The sequence below is a fragment of the Rosa chinensis genome, chromosome 1, assembly GCF_002994745.2.
Source record: "Rosa chinensis cultivar Old Blush chromosome 1, RchiOBHm-V2, whole genome shotgun sequence".
Taxonomy (NCBI): Eukaryota; Viridiplantae; Streptophyta; class Magnoliopsida; order Rosales; family Rosaceae; genus Rosa; species Rosa chinensis.
The window spans coordinates 67258363-67279231 of NC_037088.1; the positions used below are offsets into that span (position 1 = coordinate 67258363).

General features: G+C 38.8%; 1 protein-coding gene across 2 annotated transcripts; it reads right to left on the reverse strand.

The window, feature by feature from the left end:
* Positions 1–10800: 10800 nt before the first annotated feature.
* On the reverse strand, positions 10801–19315 carry LOC112184186 (disease resistance protein RPV1). 2 transcript variants are annotated; one of them, XM_040512537.1, is made up of 10 exons: positions 18617–19315; positions 17245–18346; positions 16882–17157; positions 15897–16793; positions 15136–15821; positions 14987–15055; positions 13793–13947; positions 12566–12751; positions 11829–12006; positions 10801–11531 (listed from the first exon to the last, which is right to left on the reverse strand). In XM_040512537.1, exons 1-5 carry the CDS (start codon positions 19111–19113, stop codon positions 15234–15236), a joined length of 3360 nt encoding a protein of 1119 aa, XP_040368471.1. In that variant the 5' UTR covers positions 19114–19315; the 3' UTR covers positions 10801–11531; positions 11829–12006; positions 12566–12751; positions 13793–13947; positions 14987–15055; positions 15136–15233. The 2 variants fall into 2 exon arrangements, with proteins under 2 accessions (XP_040368471.1, XP_024178239.1); XM_024322471.2 differs by lacking the exons at positions 10801–11531; positions 11829–12006; positions 12566–12751; positions 13793–13947; positions 14987–15055 and having other exon boundaries at positions 15626–15821; positions 15959–16793; positions 18617–19314.
* Between the last annotated feature and the right edge of the window lie 1554 nt (positions 19316–20869).

A 20869-nucleotide genomic window follows, 5' to 3' on the forward strand; every position in this document is an offset into this window, starting at 1 on the left:
CTTGAAATCTCTAAAATAAAACTAAAGAAAAGAGGAAAAATGGAGGAAAAGGAGGAGAGAGAGAGAGAGAGAGAGAGAGAGAGAGAGAGAGAGAGCAGCCCAAAGGGGCTGCCTCTGTTTTGAGTGTGGTGCGGCAGCTGTTAAGAGATGAGAGAGCTCCCAGATTTAGGTCGTGGTATGTATATATATCTGTCGAAGAGAGAGGAGAGTATAATTATAATGGGTGGCTGCCACATAAAGAAAAGTGGATAGCTGTGCACGTGAAGGGCGCATGAGGAAGAGAAAGAAATATAATGGCTGCCACGTGTGAGCATGTAATTGGCTCAAAGCAATTAAGCAAAAATCACAATTGCTGCACAGCCTGCACGTCATGGCTAGAGATTAATTAATCAAATCATGGGCTAATTAATTAAGCTAATAATTAATTAATTAGGCCACTAATTAATCAATTAATAGTTTCTTCTCTTCATTCTTTTTCTTCCTCCTCCGGTCTTAGAGCATATCGGAAGGCATCATCTTGAAATTACTCGAATTCAGCTTCCTCACTCATGTTAACCATGGTTGACTACTATTGACTTTTCATCTCCTTGTCGAAAACTCTAATTTGTTGCAATTTTGCACCATTTTCTTCAAGAATTCTCAACTCCGCTTATTTCCTACACAATAAATAAAAATGGATTAATTACATATTAATTGACATGGGGATTTGCTTATTTATAGTGTTTTAGATATAATTACACGCATATAAATGCGTATAATCACACCCCCACACTTGAACTTTGCTTGTCCTCAAGCAAACTAAATGTAAATTAAATGCCAAAAATCTATTAACTCAAACTCAAATGCTCAAACATAAAGAAAGTGTGGTATTAGCCTTTCCAACCATAATCCTCGGAGAACTAATTATGTACATGACCATGAAGTAGATGTAAGCACAACCTAAGATTTTTGAATTTGTGAGGCAATTAACAAGCACATGTGAAAAATGCTCAAGTATATGCATGTGTCGACCATGTGTCAAATCAATCCACCACAATCAAATAGGCACATAGAAGACCCGATATAACCCACTAAACTCACATAGGTTCACTAAATATTACCGCTCAAGTGTTTAGGGGCTATATGTATTTCACTCAAAAGCAATTTCACAACACACGTTACCATATGCTTGCTCTTCGATCTCATCTCCACTAGGTAGGTCACAACATTCAAGATTAAGAGGTCTTTTATTTGGTTGTAATGGGGCTAAAGGCAAGTGGCTAATAGAAATGAAGGATAGGGAAAGACAAAGTCTATGGAAATTGGCGAAGCAACTCTCTCTTGTAGAGATCTAAGACTTTTGATTTCGAGTGCTAAGTCACTTACTCTAAACCCAATGTACAACCCACTATACTACGTACTATGTAATACTTTTTTTTTCTTTCCTACTTTTCTTTTCCTTGAACTTTCTTTCTATTTGCACAAACTTCTTTTTTTTTCTTTTTTTTTTCTACGTAATACTCTTTTTTTTTTCTTTACACAACTTTTTTTTTTTTTTGAGCACTTTCTTTTCTAAACAAATCATTCACCCCCACACTTATTCTTTTGTAACCTCACACTTTTGACTTTTCTTTTCTTTTGAAGCACTCAAACATAAAGTCATTCTCTCGAATAGCTTCACCAACTACCACGGAAGGGTATGATAAAAGTGTATAGGCTAGGTAGGAATTTGTGGTGCAAATGAACAAAAAGGCTAAATTATATAAATAGGCTCAAAGTGGCAATCTAGTGGTAAATAGTTTTGGGCACATGCTTCTTCGGCCATGGTGGTATATAGTCCTAATGCCTCCATCATTTCTATCATGTCGCAAGCTAAAAGTAGCCTCGAGAGGTCTCAAGCAAGTTCTAGATATGCAATGTCATGAAATTGTACACACATGAAAGAAAAAGTGAATGAACAATGCATACACTATGGATATTAGGCTCAAAAGCTCACAAATAAGGCATGCAAGTTAATCGAATAATCTATATGCTTCTCTAACTATGATGAACCAACCTAACCATAGGCTATGTGCACACATATAATCAAGCATAGATCACATATACACTCAATCACAAAACAAATTCAAAGTCCTACATCATGCTTAATCTATCCACAATCATAACAAGTTAAGTCCATGGCTCGTCATTGGGGTTGGAAAAGGCATTAACCACTAAAATATAATTACAAAAAGCTAATCTATTTTTTTTTTGATAGGGCGCCCGAGCCCTCACCCCCACACTTAAAACCAACATTGTCCTCAATGTTGTAAAGTGAGCTCGAAAGCTAAATCCATGTCGGATTTAGGCATGAGAGTGAAGTCCGGGCAAAAGCACAAAAATTGAGCTATGAAAATAAAAATCTAAATGCGGAGAAAAGTTACAGAAAACCCCCTTTGTCGACCCTTCATTGCTCACGACCCTTGGAGAAGACTAATATGAGACACCAACCTCAAGGCAGAAGGCCTTGACTTCCTTAACATATGCTCCAAGCTAGCTCTAGGTGCTCATGAAAGATCAACTCCATTGAAAAATATATAGTGTCCAAAGAGCAATGCATCACAAATAGGCTACCAAAGAATAAGGACAAGGTCCTTCATTAAGCACATGGCCTTGATCACCTCCAATACACCTCACAACAGCGCCATTGACTTGATACACATTTACGCAAGCGTACGTATCGTTGTCAAGATAGGGAAATATTGAGCCCAAAGTTTATCGTACCACGGGGATTAGTGGCTAACCCACAATCCTTGGGTAGTCGGAACTAAAGTCACTAAGCAAACAAAAGAAAAAGAAAAAAAAAATTAAATAAATAAATAAAATAAAAATACTATTCTAAGGCACCAAGCCTTAGAAATGCTCGGCTTTGGTTTGCACCAAAGCCTAATCAAAACTAAGAGCCTAGTGGTGGATATGCACAAATGAGTGGAAGAGTTTAATGTTTGGGGGTTGATTTTAACTTAACAAATAATAATGAAATGTAAAGCAACAAAAAATAAAAATGAAATGTAAACAATAAAAATGAGAATGTTGGGTGTTAGGGAGATTCCTTCACCCAAATCTCATGTGTCGGAAGCTAATCTAATATAGATGCATATTTCCTATTTTGGCGGTAGTCGTATCCAAGGCGGTTCAAGGCTCAAGGACCGAAATTCCCTTTCATGGTATTCCTACTCCGGTTCAAGGGCCGTAGGGACTCACTTGGCATGAATTAGAGCCGGTTCAATGGTCACTAATTCACATCAAGAGGCGTAGAGATCGAGGAATTAGACTACTAAGCGACCCGCCCGCGCAATCACGCAACGGGTGTAAATCACCATGCTTATAACCCCTCGAATACGAAATTGAAGGTTTCTAGCTTAGGAATTAGAAGGAGTCAAGCCCCTAACTCCATCCTAGACATGCTCAAAATACACACCCTAGAGTTGACTAGACTCCTAGACATGCATTTTAACCCAACAAAAATAGATATAAGCATCCATCATATGAAAATTGCATCATTACATTAAATTAAACATCTTTTACACAAAATTTTGGGTTAGGGACACAACCCTAAAACCCAACAAGAAAATTACTCACAACCCATAATTATAGACATCAAAAATACAAAATTCAAAGAGAAAAGAAAAGAGAAGTGTAGGAGAAAACAATAATAGCCACAATTAGCTAGAAAGCCAACATGACTACTATTGAATTATAACTCCCACAATTACCCAAATCTTGAATCTTGTAGAGGTTGAGCCCTTTAATAGATCCTTGAAGCTTTGTGTGAGTAAAATCCTTGAAATCTCTAAAATAAAACTAAAGAAAAGAGGAAAAATGGAGGAAAAGGAGGAGAGAGAGAGAGAGAGAGAGAGAGAGAGAGAGAGCAGCCCAAAGGGGCTGCCTCTGTTTTGAGTGTGGTGCGGCAGCTGTTAAGAGATGAGAGAGCTCCCAGATTTAGGTCGTGGTATGTATATATATCTGTCGAAGAGAGAGGAAAGTATAATTATAATGGGTGGCTGCCACATAAAGAAAAGTGGATAGCTGTGCACGTGAAGGGCGCATGAGGAAGAGAAAGAAATATAATGGCTGCCACGTGTGAGCATGTAATTGGCTCAAAGCAATTAAGCAAAAATCACAATTGCTGCACAGCCTGCACGTCATGGCTAGAGATTAATTAATCAAATCATGGGCTAATTAATTAAGCTAATAATTAATTAATTAGGCCACTAATTAATCAATTAATAGTTTCTTCTCTTCATTCTTTTTCTTCCTCCTCCGGTCTTAGAGCATATCGGAAGGCATCATCTTGAAATTACTCGAATTCAGCTTCCTCACTCATGTTAACCATGGTTGACTACTATTGACTTTTCATCTCCTTGTCGAAAACTCTAATTTGTTGCAATTTTGCACCATTTTCTTCAAGAATTCTCAACTCCGCTTATTTCCTACACAATAAATAAAAATGGATTAATTACATATTAATTGACATGGGGATTTGCTTATTTATAGTGTTTTAGATATAATTACACGCATATAAATGCGTATAATCACCATACCTCTATACTCTGCCTCAGCACTAGAACGTGCCACAACTTTCTGTTTCTTACTCTTCCATGTAACCAAATTACCTCCCACAAAAGTAAAGTAACCTGATGTTGACCTCCTGTCTGTGATATTTCCAGCCCAATCTGCATCTGTGAAGCCACAAACCTGAAGAATGTTGTTGTGTTTAGAAAACAATACTCCCCTTCCTGGAGCTGACTTCAAGTACTTCAGAATTCGCATAACAGCATCCATGTGACTCTCACTCGGATTATGCATGAACTGACTCACCACACTCACTGCATATGCAACATCTGGTCTAGTATGAGCCAAATAAATCAAGCGCCCAACTAACCTCTGATAACGAGCTCGATCAGTAGGTACCTGATCTAGATACTCAGCTAAACAATGGTTCTGCTCAATAGGAGTATCGATAGGTCTGCAATCCAACAAACCTGTCTCTATCAGCAAGTCAAGGACATACTTCCTTTGGCATAGATAGATTCCTTCTCTCCCCCTGGCTACCTCAATTCCTAAGAAGTACTTAAGTTCTCCCAAGTCCTTCATCTCAAACTCAGAGGCTAGTTGTCCCTGCAGCCTATCCATCTCAACGGTATCATTGCCAGTGATTACCATATCATCCACATAAATAATTAGAGCTGTTACCTTCCCTTGTTGATGCTTGAGGAACAAGGTATGGTCTGAATTGCTCTGTCTGTAACCAACCTTCCGCATGAACTGTGAAAATCTTCCAAACCAAGCACGAGATGACTGTTTGAGACCATACAGAGACTTTCTCAATTTGCATACAAAATCACCTGGAGAAGCAACTACATATCCAGGTGGAAGGCTCATGTACACCTCTTCGACTAACTCTCCATGAAGGAACGCATTCTTAACATCAAACTGTCGGAGTGGCCAATTTAAACTAGCAGCAAATGAGAGCAGAACTCGAATGATGTTCATCTTGGCAACAGGAGCAAATGTTTCATCGTAGTCTATTCCATACGTCTGAGTAAACCCCTTTGCTACAAGGCGTGCTTTGTACCGATTCACTAACCCATCTGCATTATGCTTCACTGTAAACACGCAACGACAACCTACAGCTTTCTTGCCTAGTGGTGGAGGCACAAGTTGCCAAGTATTGTTCTTCTGCAACGCCTCCATCTCTTCCTCCATTGCCTTCCTCCACTTTGGATCCCCCAACGCATCCTGCACTTTGTTAGGTACTGATACAGCAGATATTTAATTCACAAATGATTCATATGACTTAGACAACCTCCTAGTGGACATATAGTTGGCTACTGGATATGTTGATTTGGCAGTAAGAGTAGGTTCATATCTTTTGGCTGATTGACCTCGAGTGGTCCTATGTGGTAACACATATTGCTCAACATTAGACTCACTACTACTAGTATCAGTGGATGGACATACCTCAAATGGATGATCTTCAGTACCAGGAAGCTGTGGGTCAGGGGTAGAAGCGATGGTAGGAGGGGCAATTGTGTCTCCAACCTCATTCCGAGTGATGGGAACTGGTGCTTCTGCTGTTGGAGGAGGCGAGCTAATAGTTTCAATCGGATCCGTCAAAATACCTCCTGGCTGTGTGGCTTCTCCTTCTCCCTCTGATTCATCCCCCTCTCCATGATATAGCTCTTCAAAATATGAATTCTCTCCCTGAAAAGCTGTATCTGAAGAGGAGAAATAGCTCATGTCTTCAAAGAAAGTAACATCCATAGTGACATAATACTTTCTGGTGGGTGGATGATAGCACTTGTACCCCTTCTGATGACCTCCGTAGCCAACAAACACACACTTAAGGGCCCGGGCATCCAACTTAGACCTCTGATTTTTTGGTACATGGACAAAGGAAACACAACCAAAAACACGAGCTGGAAGATTGTGAAAGGATGGTAAGGAGACATGGGAGGCGAGAACCTCAAATGGAATTTTTCCCTGAAGGACACTGGATGGAAGACGATTGATAAGATGAGAGGAAGCATGTATAGCATCTCCCCAAAGATACTTAGGCATATGAGCACTAAAAAGAAGGGCCGAGCCATATCAAGTAAATGACGGTTTTTCCGTTCAGACACTCCATTCTGTTCTGGTGTTTGTGGACACGTGGTTTGGTGAACAATCCCATGGATTTTAAAAAACTCTTGGAACACATGATTAACATACTCCCCCCCCCCCCCATTGTCAGAACGAAGGACTTTAATGGTGCTATGATATTGTGTCTGAACAAGATTATGAAAGGTTTGAAAAGCGGGGAAGACTTCATCTTTGGTTTTAAGAAGAGCAACCCATGACAATCTTGTACAATCATCAATAAACAACACGAAATATCGCATACCCGATACAGTAGTCTCTCTAGAAGGTCCCCAAACATCAAAATGAATCAACTCAAAAGGAATAATACTTTTATTAGAAATACTAGGAGAATAAATAGCACGATGACTCTTGGCTAAAACACATGTTTCACATTGTAAAACTGACTCATCCACACCAATAAACAGAGTAGGCATGGTTTTCTTCATAAGACTAAAAGATGGATGCCCTAAACGGCGATGCCACAACCAAATCTCACTTAGCTTATCAGAAGTCGAAGTCAAAGTGGCTCGGGACTGTGCTCCTGGTTTCTCTCCTGCGTATGTCTGATCCAGATGGAACAACCTGCCCCTCAGATACCCTCGACCGACTATCTCCCTGGTGAGAAGATCCTGAAAAATCACATACATAGGGTAAAAGGTTACAGAGCATTTAGACTCAGTGTTCAATTGTGGGACAAATATCAAGTGATGAGATAAGTCAGGCACATATAACACATTATGAAGTTCTAAAGTGGGAGTAATACGCACTGACCCTGACCCTAACACAGGGAAAGCCTCACCATTGCCATTGGTTACATAGGACACTGATGGGGAAGACAATTCAGTAAAATATGATTTGTCATAAGTCATATGATCGGAGGCACCAGAATCAATAATCCATGTATCAGAACCAACAAAGTTAGAAATCTGTAAAGCCAAACCAATTTTACCTCGACCTGCTATAGAGGCTGTAGGGGTAGCTCTACCTGCTGTATGATGATCTTGGCCAGCCACTCCATAGAAATCTGGTTATTGGACCAAGTGAACTGCATCTGCTTTCCCCTTAAGGCAATAACCTTGCTTTTTAGGTTTAAGGTGTGGGTTCAACTTCCAACAAGTCTCCCGAACATGCCCAAGATTGTTGCAATAAGAGCATTGAGGACGAGGACGGTTGGAGAAGCCTTGCGGCAAACCTTGCTGATGAAGTGGGGCTGAACTCTGCTGCTGAAGGAAAGGTGCAGGTGACTTGGCCTGAATGGCTAGGCTAGATACTTCAACCTGTGCAGTTTGACACTTTCCTGCTGAGACTCATCCTTGCGGATGTATGTAAAAGCTGTGTTCAAACTAGGAGGGTCTGTCATTCTGAGCAATTCTCCCTTGGCACTGCTATGCTTCTCATCAAGCCCTTTCAAGAAGACATGAACCCTTTCTAGCTCCTTCTCCTTCTGGTACCACACAAGATCTTCCTGATTCTTGATCTTGCAAGGACGCTTCTGATCAATTTCAGCCCATACATTCTTCAGTTTGGTGAAAAACACTGACACTGGTTGCCCATTCTGTTGCATTCCTGCAGCTTTGCACATCAGTTCATGAACCTGTATAAAATCAGACTCATTTGTATAGAGATCTCCCAACGTCTTCCATATTACCTCAGCAGTTTCACATTCCTCTACCATCTGTAGCACATCATCAGTCATGGCTCTAAATAAAATAGACATTACTAACCCATCATCATCTTCCCACTTAGCATAGGCCTCTATGTCATCTTCACTAGGAACATTGATTGTTCCTGTCACATGTCCCATCTTGTGTATCCCGCGAAGATAAACGGACATAATCTTCTTCCATGTTCGGAAATTGGTACCAGTGAGTTTGGTACCACCAAAAGAACCACCTTCTGAGCTCTTAACAGAGACTTCAACTTTCTGAACCTCATTGGTCTTAGAACCCTGACCTTCACTTTGATCACCACCCATCACAACAATACAGTAGCAAAAAACACAGAGTATGCAGCGGAAAAAGAGGATATTCCAACAATTGCAGATATATATATATATATATATATATATTTTTTAACTGTTGGAATTGACCGAGTTACCGAGTTGACCGGGTCACTGAGTTGACCGGGTCACTGAGTTTCTGACCTTGAGTGGAGGGGGACGACCGAGGGAGAAGGACAACCGGACGAGGAGCGACGCCGGACTGAGTCGACTGAAGGGATTTGTGGACGTCGACTGAAGGGATTCGACGATCTGAGGTAGATGACGGCGGACGAAGATCGATCTGATTTCGGAGGCAAACGACGACGGTCTGGGACACAAGACGAGGCTGATCTGGACTGAAGGTCTGGGAGAAGAGCACCGGCGATCTGCGGACCGACCTGTGACGGATCGATCTGTCTACTGCTGAAGACGAAGTCGAGCGTGGCTGCTGAAGACGAAGTCGAGCGTGCGAACCGGTCTGTTGTTGAAGACTAAGTCGAGCGAACGAACGAGATGAGGAAGACGTCAAACGACGTCGTTTCAGGGCCTGACCAAAGAATTGGTTTTTAACCCAATTGTTTTTCCTTGGATTAAGAAAAAACTGAAAGAAAGAGACAAAGTCCTTTTCGGATCTTTGCTCTGATACCAAGTCAAATAAGATAAGATTGAGAGAATATATTTTCTGATATATTATTACACCCATTCTGTGGTGTATATAAACAGACTACAATTGTACTACAACTATCGTATACTACTGTACTACACAACCTATACAAGGTAAGTAGTTACAACAATATATTCCCTTATAGTCTATTACTAATAGGGAGCAATGACTCACACTAACATGCTTAATACACTGCCTTAAAGTGAAGGTGATGGTAGAGTAGGAGAGCATTTACACAGGATAACCATATGGAAGAAGCTGATATCTGTGTTGAAGTTGATAGAGGAACGTACATGCAGAGTCCCGATATTCTGAGCTGAAAATTGAAGACTAAATAAGCATAAATTGTTCATGGTTCCACAGCATACGCTTTTGAAGTTAAATATGAGGGAAATTTAAGTATCATCTTACAGAAAGATAGATGGATAGAGTTCAGAAGAAGTATTGCTATATATTACTGTAAAACCGAGTGCTTTTAGTTGGATTTGAGTGCAATTTTCATTAGCAAATGTTCCTCTTGTTGTATCCAAACTATCTCGTCTACAAAAGAGAAAGACGTCATGAGATCAGTGCATCAATCTTTGAATCATTCAACCATATACACTTTCAAAACAAATTGAGTTTGAGTGCAATCTTCATGTGTATATATTCCTCTGCCACAGGGAATTTAGCTTCATCTGTGAGACTGTGACTGTAAATTCTAATTTTCTACTCCTGTTTCAAACTATGTGAAGAAAGACGTAATGAGATTGGCTTCCTTAGGCTTTGAAATATAATATTAATATCAGTGCATCAATCTTTGGATCATTTAAGGTCCATCATCTAACTATTTACACTTACAGACAAGATGTAAACATGCAAGGTTTAATCCAAGGTTTCTTGTCTTCTCTGATAAAGACTTACAAAAGAAGTGGATCAATAGAAAAACATGTTTTTAAACGATGGCTTTCATATCATGTCAATTCTTTGAACATGTAAAACCACAATGCAAATTGTGGAATTCATTTCCGCCAAGAAAATAAGCAAGTGGTGATTAAAGTTTTCATATAACTTTGGTTGAGTTGTAGTTTGCTTAAACATCTTGTAGATAATTGATAAAACTTCCCAAATTTTGGATGATCCGGTTGTTATGTCTAAATCATTGAAGTAAAGCTCATTAGTAACATCACCAGTTTGACACTAGACAGAATTTTTAGACACGCAATACTTTAGCTGACTGGCTCAAACCATAAGCTGTCCATGAAACCTTACGATGCTGATTGGGTGCAAAATCCAATTCCTAATAGCTTTCAACTGACCTGCAGAACTCACTCGAACAAATTTCATGGTCTGATATTTCGAACACACATTACAAAGCATGCCCTCGTGCTCTTGTTAATAACCATCCAGTACAACTCACTAGAGTGGAATTATGCATTATGGACAGGATAAAATGGTCTACCTATTGCTCGTTGAGTACAGCTAAAGACACTTTGTGCTTCTTTTAGAAGTGTTATACACCGGCATAGTCCCTAGTCCTAGCCCTAGTCTCTGAAACAACATTACCACAAAACGAAACTTCTTGATTCAGTTTTCTAGTCATGTTATTGCTCAAGATGGCAGAGCAAATGATAAAATGTGTCCTCACATAAAAGCATATGAGAAAGAGGAAGAATGTTGAGAATATCCAGTTGCAACTAGAACTCATCATGTGAAATGCTCACTTCTTATAAATAGTGAGAACTAGCTAACCCACCCGCGCAATGCTGCTGGAAAAGAGTGTTTTTTTTTTTAATAGTATTTCATATATAGTAAACAGCAAGAACAACTCGGAAAAAAATATTTCTATTTCTAGTCTACACTAGGGATATATAACTTGATACAAATGCGAACCTCAATTCACATAAGTCAATTGATCAGTAAGTAGGAACAAAATTTGCAATGTCGTCAACTGACTTAACCTACTAACTTGAATCGTACCGGAAGAATTTACATAAACTTCATCGAAACCTACTGACTTGAATTCTTTGTTGTATAAAGGAGGAGATTTGCTGTTGCTGATAGGCTTTCCGGTAACATCATACAGCCTTGTATCAGGTCTTATAAGTCTGAAGTTGTACACATGTAATATATATGGCAGGTTCCCTAGGAACTGGAACAATTCCTGAATCGAGCATGTACCAGGAGTAAGATAACCACCCAAATTTGTGCAATGTATCCATGAAATCAACCGCACTGACCCATTGCAAGTCCTATCATTGGGACCTGAAATTCATGTATAAATCATAAATCATGAAAAGTGAAACTTAGCATGGAACCCATCAACTTCAATTCTTCTATACTTTCAATGTAAGATGGTAATTACAAAACCATGTATCTCTAATTTTCTATGCAGCATTGCAACTAAACCATTTATATCTAAAAGAGCTCGGAGAAGAGTTGTACTCAAAGGTATCAAATTTTAAGGTCTATGTAGTAACAGGATTCCATAGTTCTATATATCATGGTATCGCAGAACATAACTTAAATCATAAGCATAATGGATTCCATAGTTCTACACACCATGATATTGCAGAAGATTGTCAATAATGGGACAGCTTCCATCCCAAAGTCAGTTGTATCTGAAGGAAGTTTCTTGCACATATTTGCAACAGTTGATATTGCCACACGCTGAAACATGAAAACACTTGATGAAGATCCCAAGTGAAAAGATGACGTCCTTTCAGCTACCAAAAAAGAGCTGCAAAATAATAAGTAATAATTAGATGGATTATGTGGACTCCAGTGGAGAAGAAAGAGAGCGCCGCCATAAGAGCACCAGCTCATAGACAGGCAGTTGGGCATTTCTGAGATATATTCCTCAGAGCTAAACAGTCAAACTTGACATATACAAACCAAAAGAACCTCAATATTTAACAACACCCATCAATGAAAACCAACCCAATTTTCAAAGCTTAAGAACCAGGCTTTTGGTTTTAAGAACTATCAAACATATATTCTAGTCAGCTGTAAGAAACAGCTTCTACCATTTTGCATCCAGATCATGTGTCTTTTTCTGCCTAAATTGTATTAGATCCTCAAACGGAACAAAATATCTTTCACTGGCTGATATTAAGAAAAGATTGTAGAATTGCTGTGTTAAAAATATGTTCAAACACATCAAGGTTAACTAACCAGTATTCCAAAGTTTCAAACATGAAAAAAGCTTCAATGACACACATACTGATGGAGTGTTAACGACACAGACTGTAGACTTGCAGGAATACTACTGAATTGTAAAACAAATTACAATGGCTTACTTGTTCCTTGCCTTCACACCATTCCTCTTGTCAGTCCCTCTTTCATCATCAGGATGGTCACTTGAAGCCTTTGGTGACACACGGTTTGAGTTTGGCTCCGAGGCAACATTGCTTGATTTCTTATCAACCCCTCAATCCTACAGTAGTTTGAGGAAAAGGGACGAACCAAACAATTGGAGAAGCGAGCTGAATGCATGAAAACACAAATGCCATCAACGCCACGAAAGTTAAAACCACAAACTATACACAAACAGTTCAAAGAGAAACAAAAGCATTTTCAAACAAAAGAAAGTGAAAAGGAAGAAGAGCATCTGAAGCCCAAGTGGAAAATAACAGAAGAGCTAGCATTCAGATCAAAAAAAGCAAAGAGAAGGAAAGTTAAACCACATTAAAAGCATTCACACAGTACTCGAATAAAATAGCAATGGCAAATTATAATAAACAAAAGGGTAAATCACTGAAAATATATCATCTTTTAAATATTAAGTTCTCACGACATCAAACGTCAAAACTGATACGATGCATAATATGATACGCAGATATCTACATTTTTTTATTCCTTTCTCTATTCTTTCATAGCTTTCTCTATTGGTTTTGTCTTTTTGAAAAAGTAATGCCCAGCTAGTATCCCAAGTTCCCAACCACGTATTGCAGTAGCAAAGTCTCCAGTCCAGCACGGATTTCCAGTCAGCAAAGGTTGATGAAAAATTAATAGCTTTGCTTTAGTCTTTGCCTTCCTTTCAAGTATAATTTAGCCCCACTCTGGAAGAAAAGAACATAACCTGTTGTAACTCAGAAAGTAACTGCATTTAATAATCTCGCAAGTGAGTTTCTTAGTGCAAATTAATACACCTCTTTTCTGTGTTCTCCTTCTCAACTCTCAAATAGACTAAAATCAGGTGTCAATCTGATCCTCATTTGGAAAAATGTGTGAAAGTAACTAATCACAATACAAAAGCAAATGAGGTTTTGAAAAAAACAAAGAAGCAGTTATAGTCCCACAGATTCAATTTATATATATGACTCTGACCAAATTTAACTTACATATATATCAACACAATGTAAGGTCATAGTCCCACAGATTCTTCATGTGAGGCAGATGGATGTATTCAATATTAAGAATCAATGAAGACTTTCTTATCAAAGAGCAATCCTCAGCATTCATGCAATTTGAATAATAATTAAAGTTTGCACAGATTGGAGATACACAGAAGCAAGGGTACTCACAATTATAATTAAAACACATCGACGCTCTTGATTTCAAGTAAGGCTTTCGGAAGGTAGTTTTCTGCAGTAAACTGATGTGATCAGGAGCTTAAGTTCATAAACATTAGCTCTGCATGAAAATTGCTAGTAGCTTGATGAAGCAGCTTATCAGCAACCTAATACAAAAGCAGCGAATTAGAGCCTATTAAATTCAGCATAGTAATTTCTCAAATGCACAGTACCGACAAATGTTGATTTCAGAAAACAATCCCAAGTAGATAAATTCACCATCAAGCCTATGTATGTTATTTAAAGTTGAAAACAATCGTGAACTTAGAACAAAGAAACAGTCCACACAGGAATAGCAAATATACAACTATAAACATTGTAAAGAAATGCTGCGAAAAGAATATTAAATCTCTGATTTTTTTGTGTAGGTCTGAGTTTATGCTATGGTTTTGTTTAACTTATTTGCTACAGTGATCTTTTTCGAGTACAGTTACTGCCCTGCCATGCAGGTTCCAGTTAACATAGACAAACAGTTAGTATAGGTGCGTGTATGTGTATATAAAGAAAACGCTTAAAATTGGTTCGCCCAATATCCAGGATATGGCAAATGATAAGTACACCACCGATCAGAAGCAACCTAGCTCTCTACCTCCAACCTTTAACAAAACCAGACAGAAGAATAAGAAACACGATGGCTATCATGCACCAATTACCCAGTTGTAAAACGCAAACAAAAACACAGCTTCTTACCTCTATCAATTTGTTTTAATACTGTGTTCTTCCTCCTTCAATTCCCAGAAGCTCCAAAATTATCTACCCTTTGTGCACAGATCGAGTAAACAACCGAACTATCTACCTTTTCCTAAATAGTTTGTCAAATTTTGTAATTATGAAGACAACAGACTTGTAAATTAGCTATCTAGAAAACCCAGTCGACCAAGACCATCCTAGATTTACAAGTGACAATATAAATCTCTTCAGGACAAAACAGAAAGCAGAGAGAAAATGTAGTTCTATATAATCATGATTAAAGCCATATATGTGTATACACACATCAGTTCAACATTGAATTTCAAAAACCATCACCAAACTACTTCAGAAACCATCAAATTTTTATAGACCAGTTGGGAAATTAAAGATTCACTTTAGAAGAACCCAACAATCAATTACCAGGAAATTGAGATAGCCTACCCAACAATCAATTACCAACAATCAACTACTTGATTTCTTCTTCCACCTCACAGCAAAACCGAATCACCCGATTCACCCCTCTCTCTGCCAAATTATAATCATCCTGGGGCAAAACAGTCAAAGGGGCAAAATGGTCAAATCACTTGGGTTGTTACTGTTCTCACCTGGCTCCCATGCTTTAGAATAGAGAACAGCAGTGTTGGCCTTTCAGTTTTTGCTTCGAGGCACTGGACAAAGCAAGACAGTGTCTTCTAAAATTCTTTCAGTCTTCTTCTGCAGAGTAATAATATTCGTCGTCAGAGCACCACTTCCACTTGTTGCTGCCTCGTGTTGCCTTAACCATGGCACCTTCTTGTTCATCCACAGCCTCGTAAAGAGAAATGCTGCTGCTCTTGGATTGGTTCATTTTACTGATCAGCCCTTCCACATCGTGCTCGTACAGTGCACGGGCCCCACATTTCTTTATATGCGAGCCTGGATCGGTTCCGAAGACAAACTTAACCTCATTGCATGTGTCCTCCAGACAGTTCTCAGGTTTCCAGAAATGACTGGGCAAAACAAGTAGGACAAGGTGATCTGAAACAATTTGTTTTACAAAGAAACAAACATCTGGCAAAGCATGACCATTATTATTCCACTGACAAGAAATGCCAAGGAGTTGAGAAGCGGCAGACAGATTGTCTGGAGGTACAATTAGAGCGCACACAGCAAACCCAATCCACTTGCTATTACATGCATCCGAAGGTAACTTCTCAGTTACCAAGCCTCCCACGCTTTGATTATTGAACCACTCTGGAATTTCACTTCCAGGAATTACAAAGTCGTGATACCGAAAATAAGAAGGGGTTTCCTGCACCATACAAACCATCATGAGAGAGAGAGAGAGAGAGAGAGAGAGAGAGAGAGAGAGAGAGAGAGAGAGTACCTCAAGCAACCGCTTTAGCACTGAATATATAAAATAACTAGCATCTTGATTACCGAACATACTCAGGCAATTGACGCAATAGAGGCTGAATTGCGATAATCTGCACAAATCTGGTGGATCTGGAAACACTTGTAAGGAAGTACAATCCTCCGTTACCACCCGTAAGTAGTCAGTTGCTGGAAGTTCTGGCAATTGTTGGAGTCTTTTGCAATTCTCCACAGTAAAATAATAAAGATTAGAAAGCAAATGAATGCTTGCAGGAAGGCTAACAAAATTGTTTCCTCTGAGTTCCAACTTCTTTAAGGAGGACAGAGAACCAATATCATTGGGAATTTCTCCTTCACAGAGATTACTGTCATCCAGTTTTAATGTCGTCAAAGAAGAGAAATGCTTCAAGGAAGCTAACAGAGGAATCAAAGGGTGAGGACTCTTTCTTGGAAATAAGCCAAGAGATGATGCTATGAGATTCTGCTTAAGAAAACGGGAGTATGGCTGCTCTCTTATAACAATTCCACTCAAATCAAGCTCCACCAAACTCTCACTCAATTGCTCAATTGAAGGCAGTTTCTCAACAGCAGTCCCACCTAAACAAAGGTTTGATAATCTGTTCGTTTGCCCCGCAAATTCTGGAATCTTTTTCAGTTTTGAGCAGCCAGATACATCAAATGTTTCAAGAAACTCCATATTTACTTCACTTGGTAGACTCTTAATACTTTTGCAGTTTCTAAAATTCCAAATTTTGAGTCTCTTCAGCAATGCAATGGATGGATGAATCTTAACTAAATTGGTACAACCTTTAAGAACCAACTTCTCAAGATTTGGAATACCTGTGAAATCTGGTGTCCTTCTCAAGTTTATGGAGTAACTAAGATCGATGGATTTCAAATTGACCAAGTACTGTAGAAAACATGAGAACAATCAGCTTCCATGCATGAACTTTAAAATTTGATTGCATTTCTGTAAAAGCAGACATTCAATAACTTACTTTTATTCCATTCCAGAGGTGATCAATATTGCTATGAACCAAACTAAGTTCAGCAAGTTCATCCGGTTGAAAACACGGTGGGAGAGATTTTGAAGGATACCAACTCCAACTCAGAAATCTCAAGGAATTAGGAAGCAATCTTGGGCCAACAGAAAGCCTCAAATTATGAATGTAGAGCAGCTTCAGTTTACACATTTTAGAGAAGGCTTCAAGATTCCAATCTGCCTCTTCTAATTCATGTAAGTGTAAGAATATGCCTTCAGTAACTTCTGTTCCCTGTTATAACAGATAAGTCAATTCCAGGATTAAGATTAAATGACATCACTAACCAAGTTTGGTGATTCAATTTTTTCAAAATCTTACCGTATTCTTTGTGAATACATGAAAAATGTCGTTGCGAAGACACAACCGACTGCGTCCACCAGGCTCTTCATTCTCTTGCCGAACAATTTCACATGCCATTTCGTGTATCAAGTCATGCACATCTACCTGGTTGTCTGATGAAATAGTTAAGAGAGATTTCTCAGCAAGAACACGTCTTGTAATACGATTGCAAGGGTCAGAACTGTCTACTAGTTCAATCATAAACTCGTTGCGATACAGCCGGCGGAAACAAGCAATGTCCAGAAAAATTTTCTTCTCCATGTCATCAAGTCCATCAAAACTCATCTTCAATAGTTTAAAAACTGTTATGTCGGGAGTTTGTTGTAGTTTTGCCAATGCAGAATTCCATTCATCTAGAGTTCTTCCTTTCAAGAAAGACCCCAAAATTTTAAGAGCTAACGGAAGACCTCCAGCATACGTAACAAAACTCTTACACAGTTCTGCATAATCTTCTTCAGGTTCACATTTCCTAAAGGCTTTCCAACTAAAGAGCTGAAGTGCTTCATCTTCGTTTATTCCCTTCAATTCATATGGTTTTTCTACACCATGTGTGACTAGTACACGCCGATCTCTAGTTGTAATGATGATTCTACTCCTCAAACCAAAGCAGTCTTTTTCTCCCACCAAGTTTTCCAGTTGCTCTGATTGATCCACATCATCAAGAACTAGAAGAACCGCTTTATTACAAACACATCTCTTTATCATATTTCTTCCACTATAAACATTCCATACTTGAACATTTTCTTCCTTCAAGATTTGGGAAAGAATTTGTTTTTGCAGATCAACTAGACCATGGGTTGTTTTGGAAACCTCTCTGACATTAGCAAGAAAGATGCAAACTTCAAATTGATGAGATATTTTCTCGTAAACTAGACCGGCAAGGGTTGTTTTACCGATACCACCCATCCCCCATATCCCTATAAAGCGAACATCATTTGCTTCTTTATCTAAAAGAACATCTATCTCCTCCAGCTTAGAATCCATTCCAAATAACTTCTCTGAGGAACCAAATACAGTGAGACTAGGATGCACTTTGCTCCACAGTGCTTGCACAATCTCTCTGATAAGCTGTGTTTCGTACCTACAACAAGAATATAACAAATCCCATGCTGAATATATGAACATGTTGAATATGAAGTTCTCTTGTAAGGTAGAACTGAACCGCAATAATAAAGTGGCATTCTATGCTCCTAGCAAGAGTAAAACTTCACACATGAGTCATCCAATTAGTTCAATGTGCATGGCATAATGTGTGAAAGCACTCACTAATTTAAGCTAACATTTTTGAAGTTTCAATACTCACGAGCATTCAAACATTAAAGTACGTTATTTATGTGTCATTCGATCTTACCTATAATCCTCTGAAGTCCATCCAGCGAGACTGGCCACTTTGGTTAAAGCATCTCTCCACCCTTCCACCTCCTTATTACCTTCCCCAAACTTCTCTTCATGTTCTTGAAATGCTTCAGCAAAGCTGCCCCTTTGATGTCTCACATGAGAGGGATCCACCTCATAAAAGATTGGCAGAATTGTTCCCCTCTCCTCCATGCATTCAAGAATCTTAGACAGTTCAAGCAAGCACCATGTGGAAGAAGCATAGTTTGGCGAAAGAACAACGATCGCAAACCTCGATTGCTCAATTGCTGTAAGGAGTTCTGGAGAGATGGCTGTGCCTCTTTCAAGTTGTGGGTCGTCCCGGAAAGTCTTAATTCCTCGCCACTGTAACTTGTCGTATAAGTGGTCTGTGAAGCCCTTACGTGTGTCTTCACCTCGGAAGCTCAAAAACACGTCGTATTTCCACCGAAAAGCTGAACCCCCGGAAGCTCTAACTTGGGCGCTCAACGCCATTGGAAAGTGACTGATTGGTGATCAGAGTTCTGCTCCAAACGCACAATCACTGGAAAAGAAATGGTACGCGATCGAGAGAAAGGGGTTTCAAGTAATGGAAATAACGGAGGAGAGAGACACAGAAGGAGACGACGCAAAGAGAAGACTTAGGCTGAAACTGAAACATCACCAAACTCATATTGTATTGGCTCCGGGTGGTAAGGCAGTTTTTTTAATTAAAAGGTATCAGTTGTCTGATGTAACAGGGTGCCCTGTACCGAAAAGAACATGAAATTATTACACCCTTTGCCTTCATGTAATCTACATCGATGACTATTTCAACTAAGGCATCGTTTGTTTCGTGGATTTGAGAACTTGGGATTGGTAACCACAAAGTTTGGAAATGCTTTCCTTACATAAGAGAAAGTTGGGGGTAAACAGTAAACTCATTCCACTCAAACTTTATGGGATTGAGTTTCTCATCCAATTTCCCAGCATTAATTACAATAATTTTGGACAATAATACCCCAGCATTAATTGCTTGAGTACCATTGGTAGTGTTGAAAATTCATTCCATGTCATTTTTATTTTAAAATATAAGGCTATTATTGAAACATTGATATATTTTACTTTCCTTTCCTGCACCAACCAAACATTGGAAGGGAAATTAAATCTGGATGCTTTCCCTGCTTTACCAAACACAGGAAATGAAATCTGACAGGAACTTTAGTTTCCCTTCCCCACGGGAAAGATAAGGGAATTGATTTCCCTTCCGTGAACCAAAAGAGGCCTAAGAGAAAAGGTTTACTCGGTCATAAAAGGGGGGAAGCTAGGTTTAAACGTTCTTTAGTAGCTCACCGTATTTGTGCCCAAGTTTGAATCGGTAGAAGGTTGTATATTTGCATCTTTGCTTGTTTTTTCTCAAAATCTTCTTAAAGCTTGTATATTTTGTAAGCTGAAACACGCATTTGCTTTGAAAGTTGATACCTTTAGAATTTAGGAGCATGTATTTGCTTAATTTCTCAATGATTTTAGTTTAGAAGTTAAGTTTACAGTTTCTTTTCTCAGTTATTCTTTAAAAAAAACCCCAAAAAAAATGCATTTTCTTCATTTAATTTGCAGCTTGAAAGTAGAAATCTTTACATGATTTTGTTTCTCATTTGTTAGCCAAGAAAAATGATCTGCTTGATTTCTGAATTTTTGCAGCTTAAAAGCCAAAACCTTTACATTTTTTTTTTTGAAGAACATTCATTTGCTTAATATTTCTCATGTTCCTTGTTCTTGAAGATTGAGACCTGTACATGTTTATTTTCTGTGTTGTTTTTTTTTTTTAGTAAAGAAATGGAAGAAACTACATGTATTATATGATCAGTTTTTGGTTTTGGTTTTGGTTATGGTCCTTTGGCAATGGAAGTTGAGCTAAGACAAACTTTACTAGTAGAGTGGCAAAGGGAAATGAGTATGGATTTAGCTGATCTGCTTTATTTTGTTGTATTCTCTCAGTTTGTGGCTTGGTATGGAAATGCCAATTATTTAACGTCACTACAGTTCAGTTTGGGCTAGCTAGGTGTACATTTGCAATACAGGCATTAATGTACATGCGCACAGGCAAGAAGTAGCATTGTAATGAGTTTGAGGCTTGTTTCGCATAACAAGTTTTCACCTTTATTGGGTTTATAATCCCTTGCCCTTGGCTTTTAGCTGTATATTCATCTTCTCATCTGTTTGAGGCTTGTTTTGGCAATGCTGTTTAACATGTTGGTCATTAGATAAATGT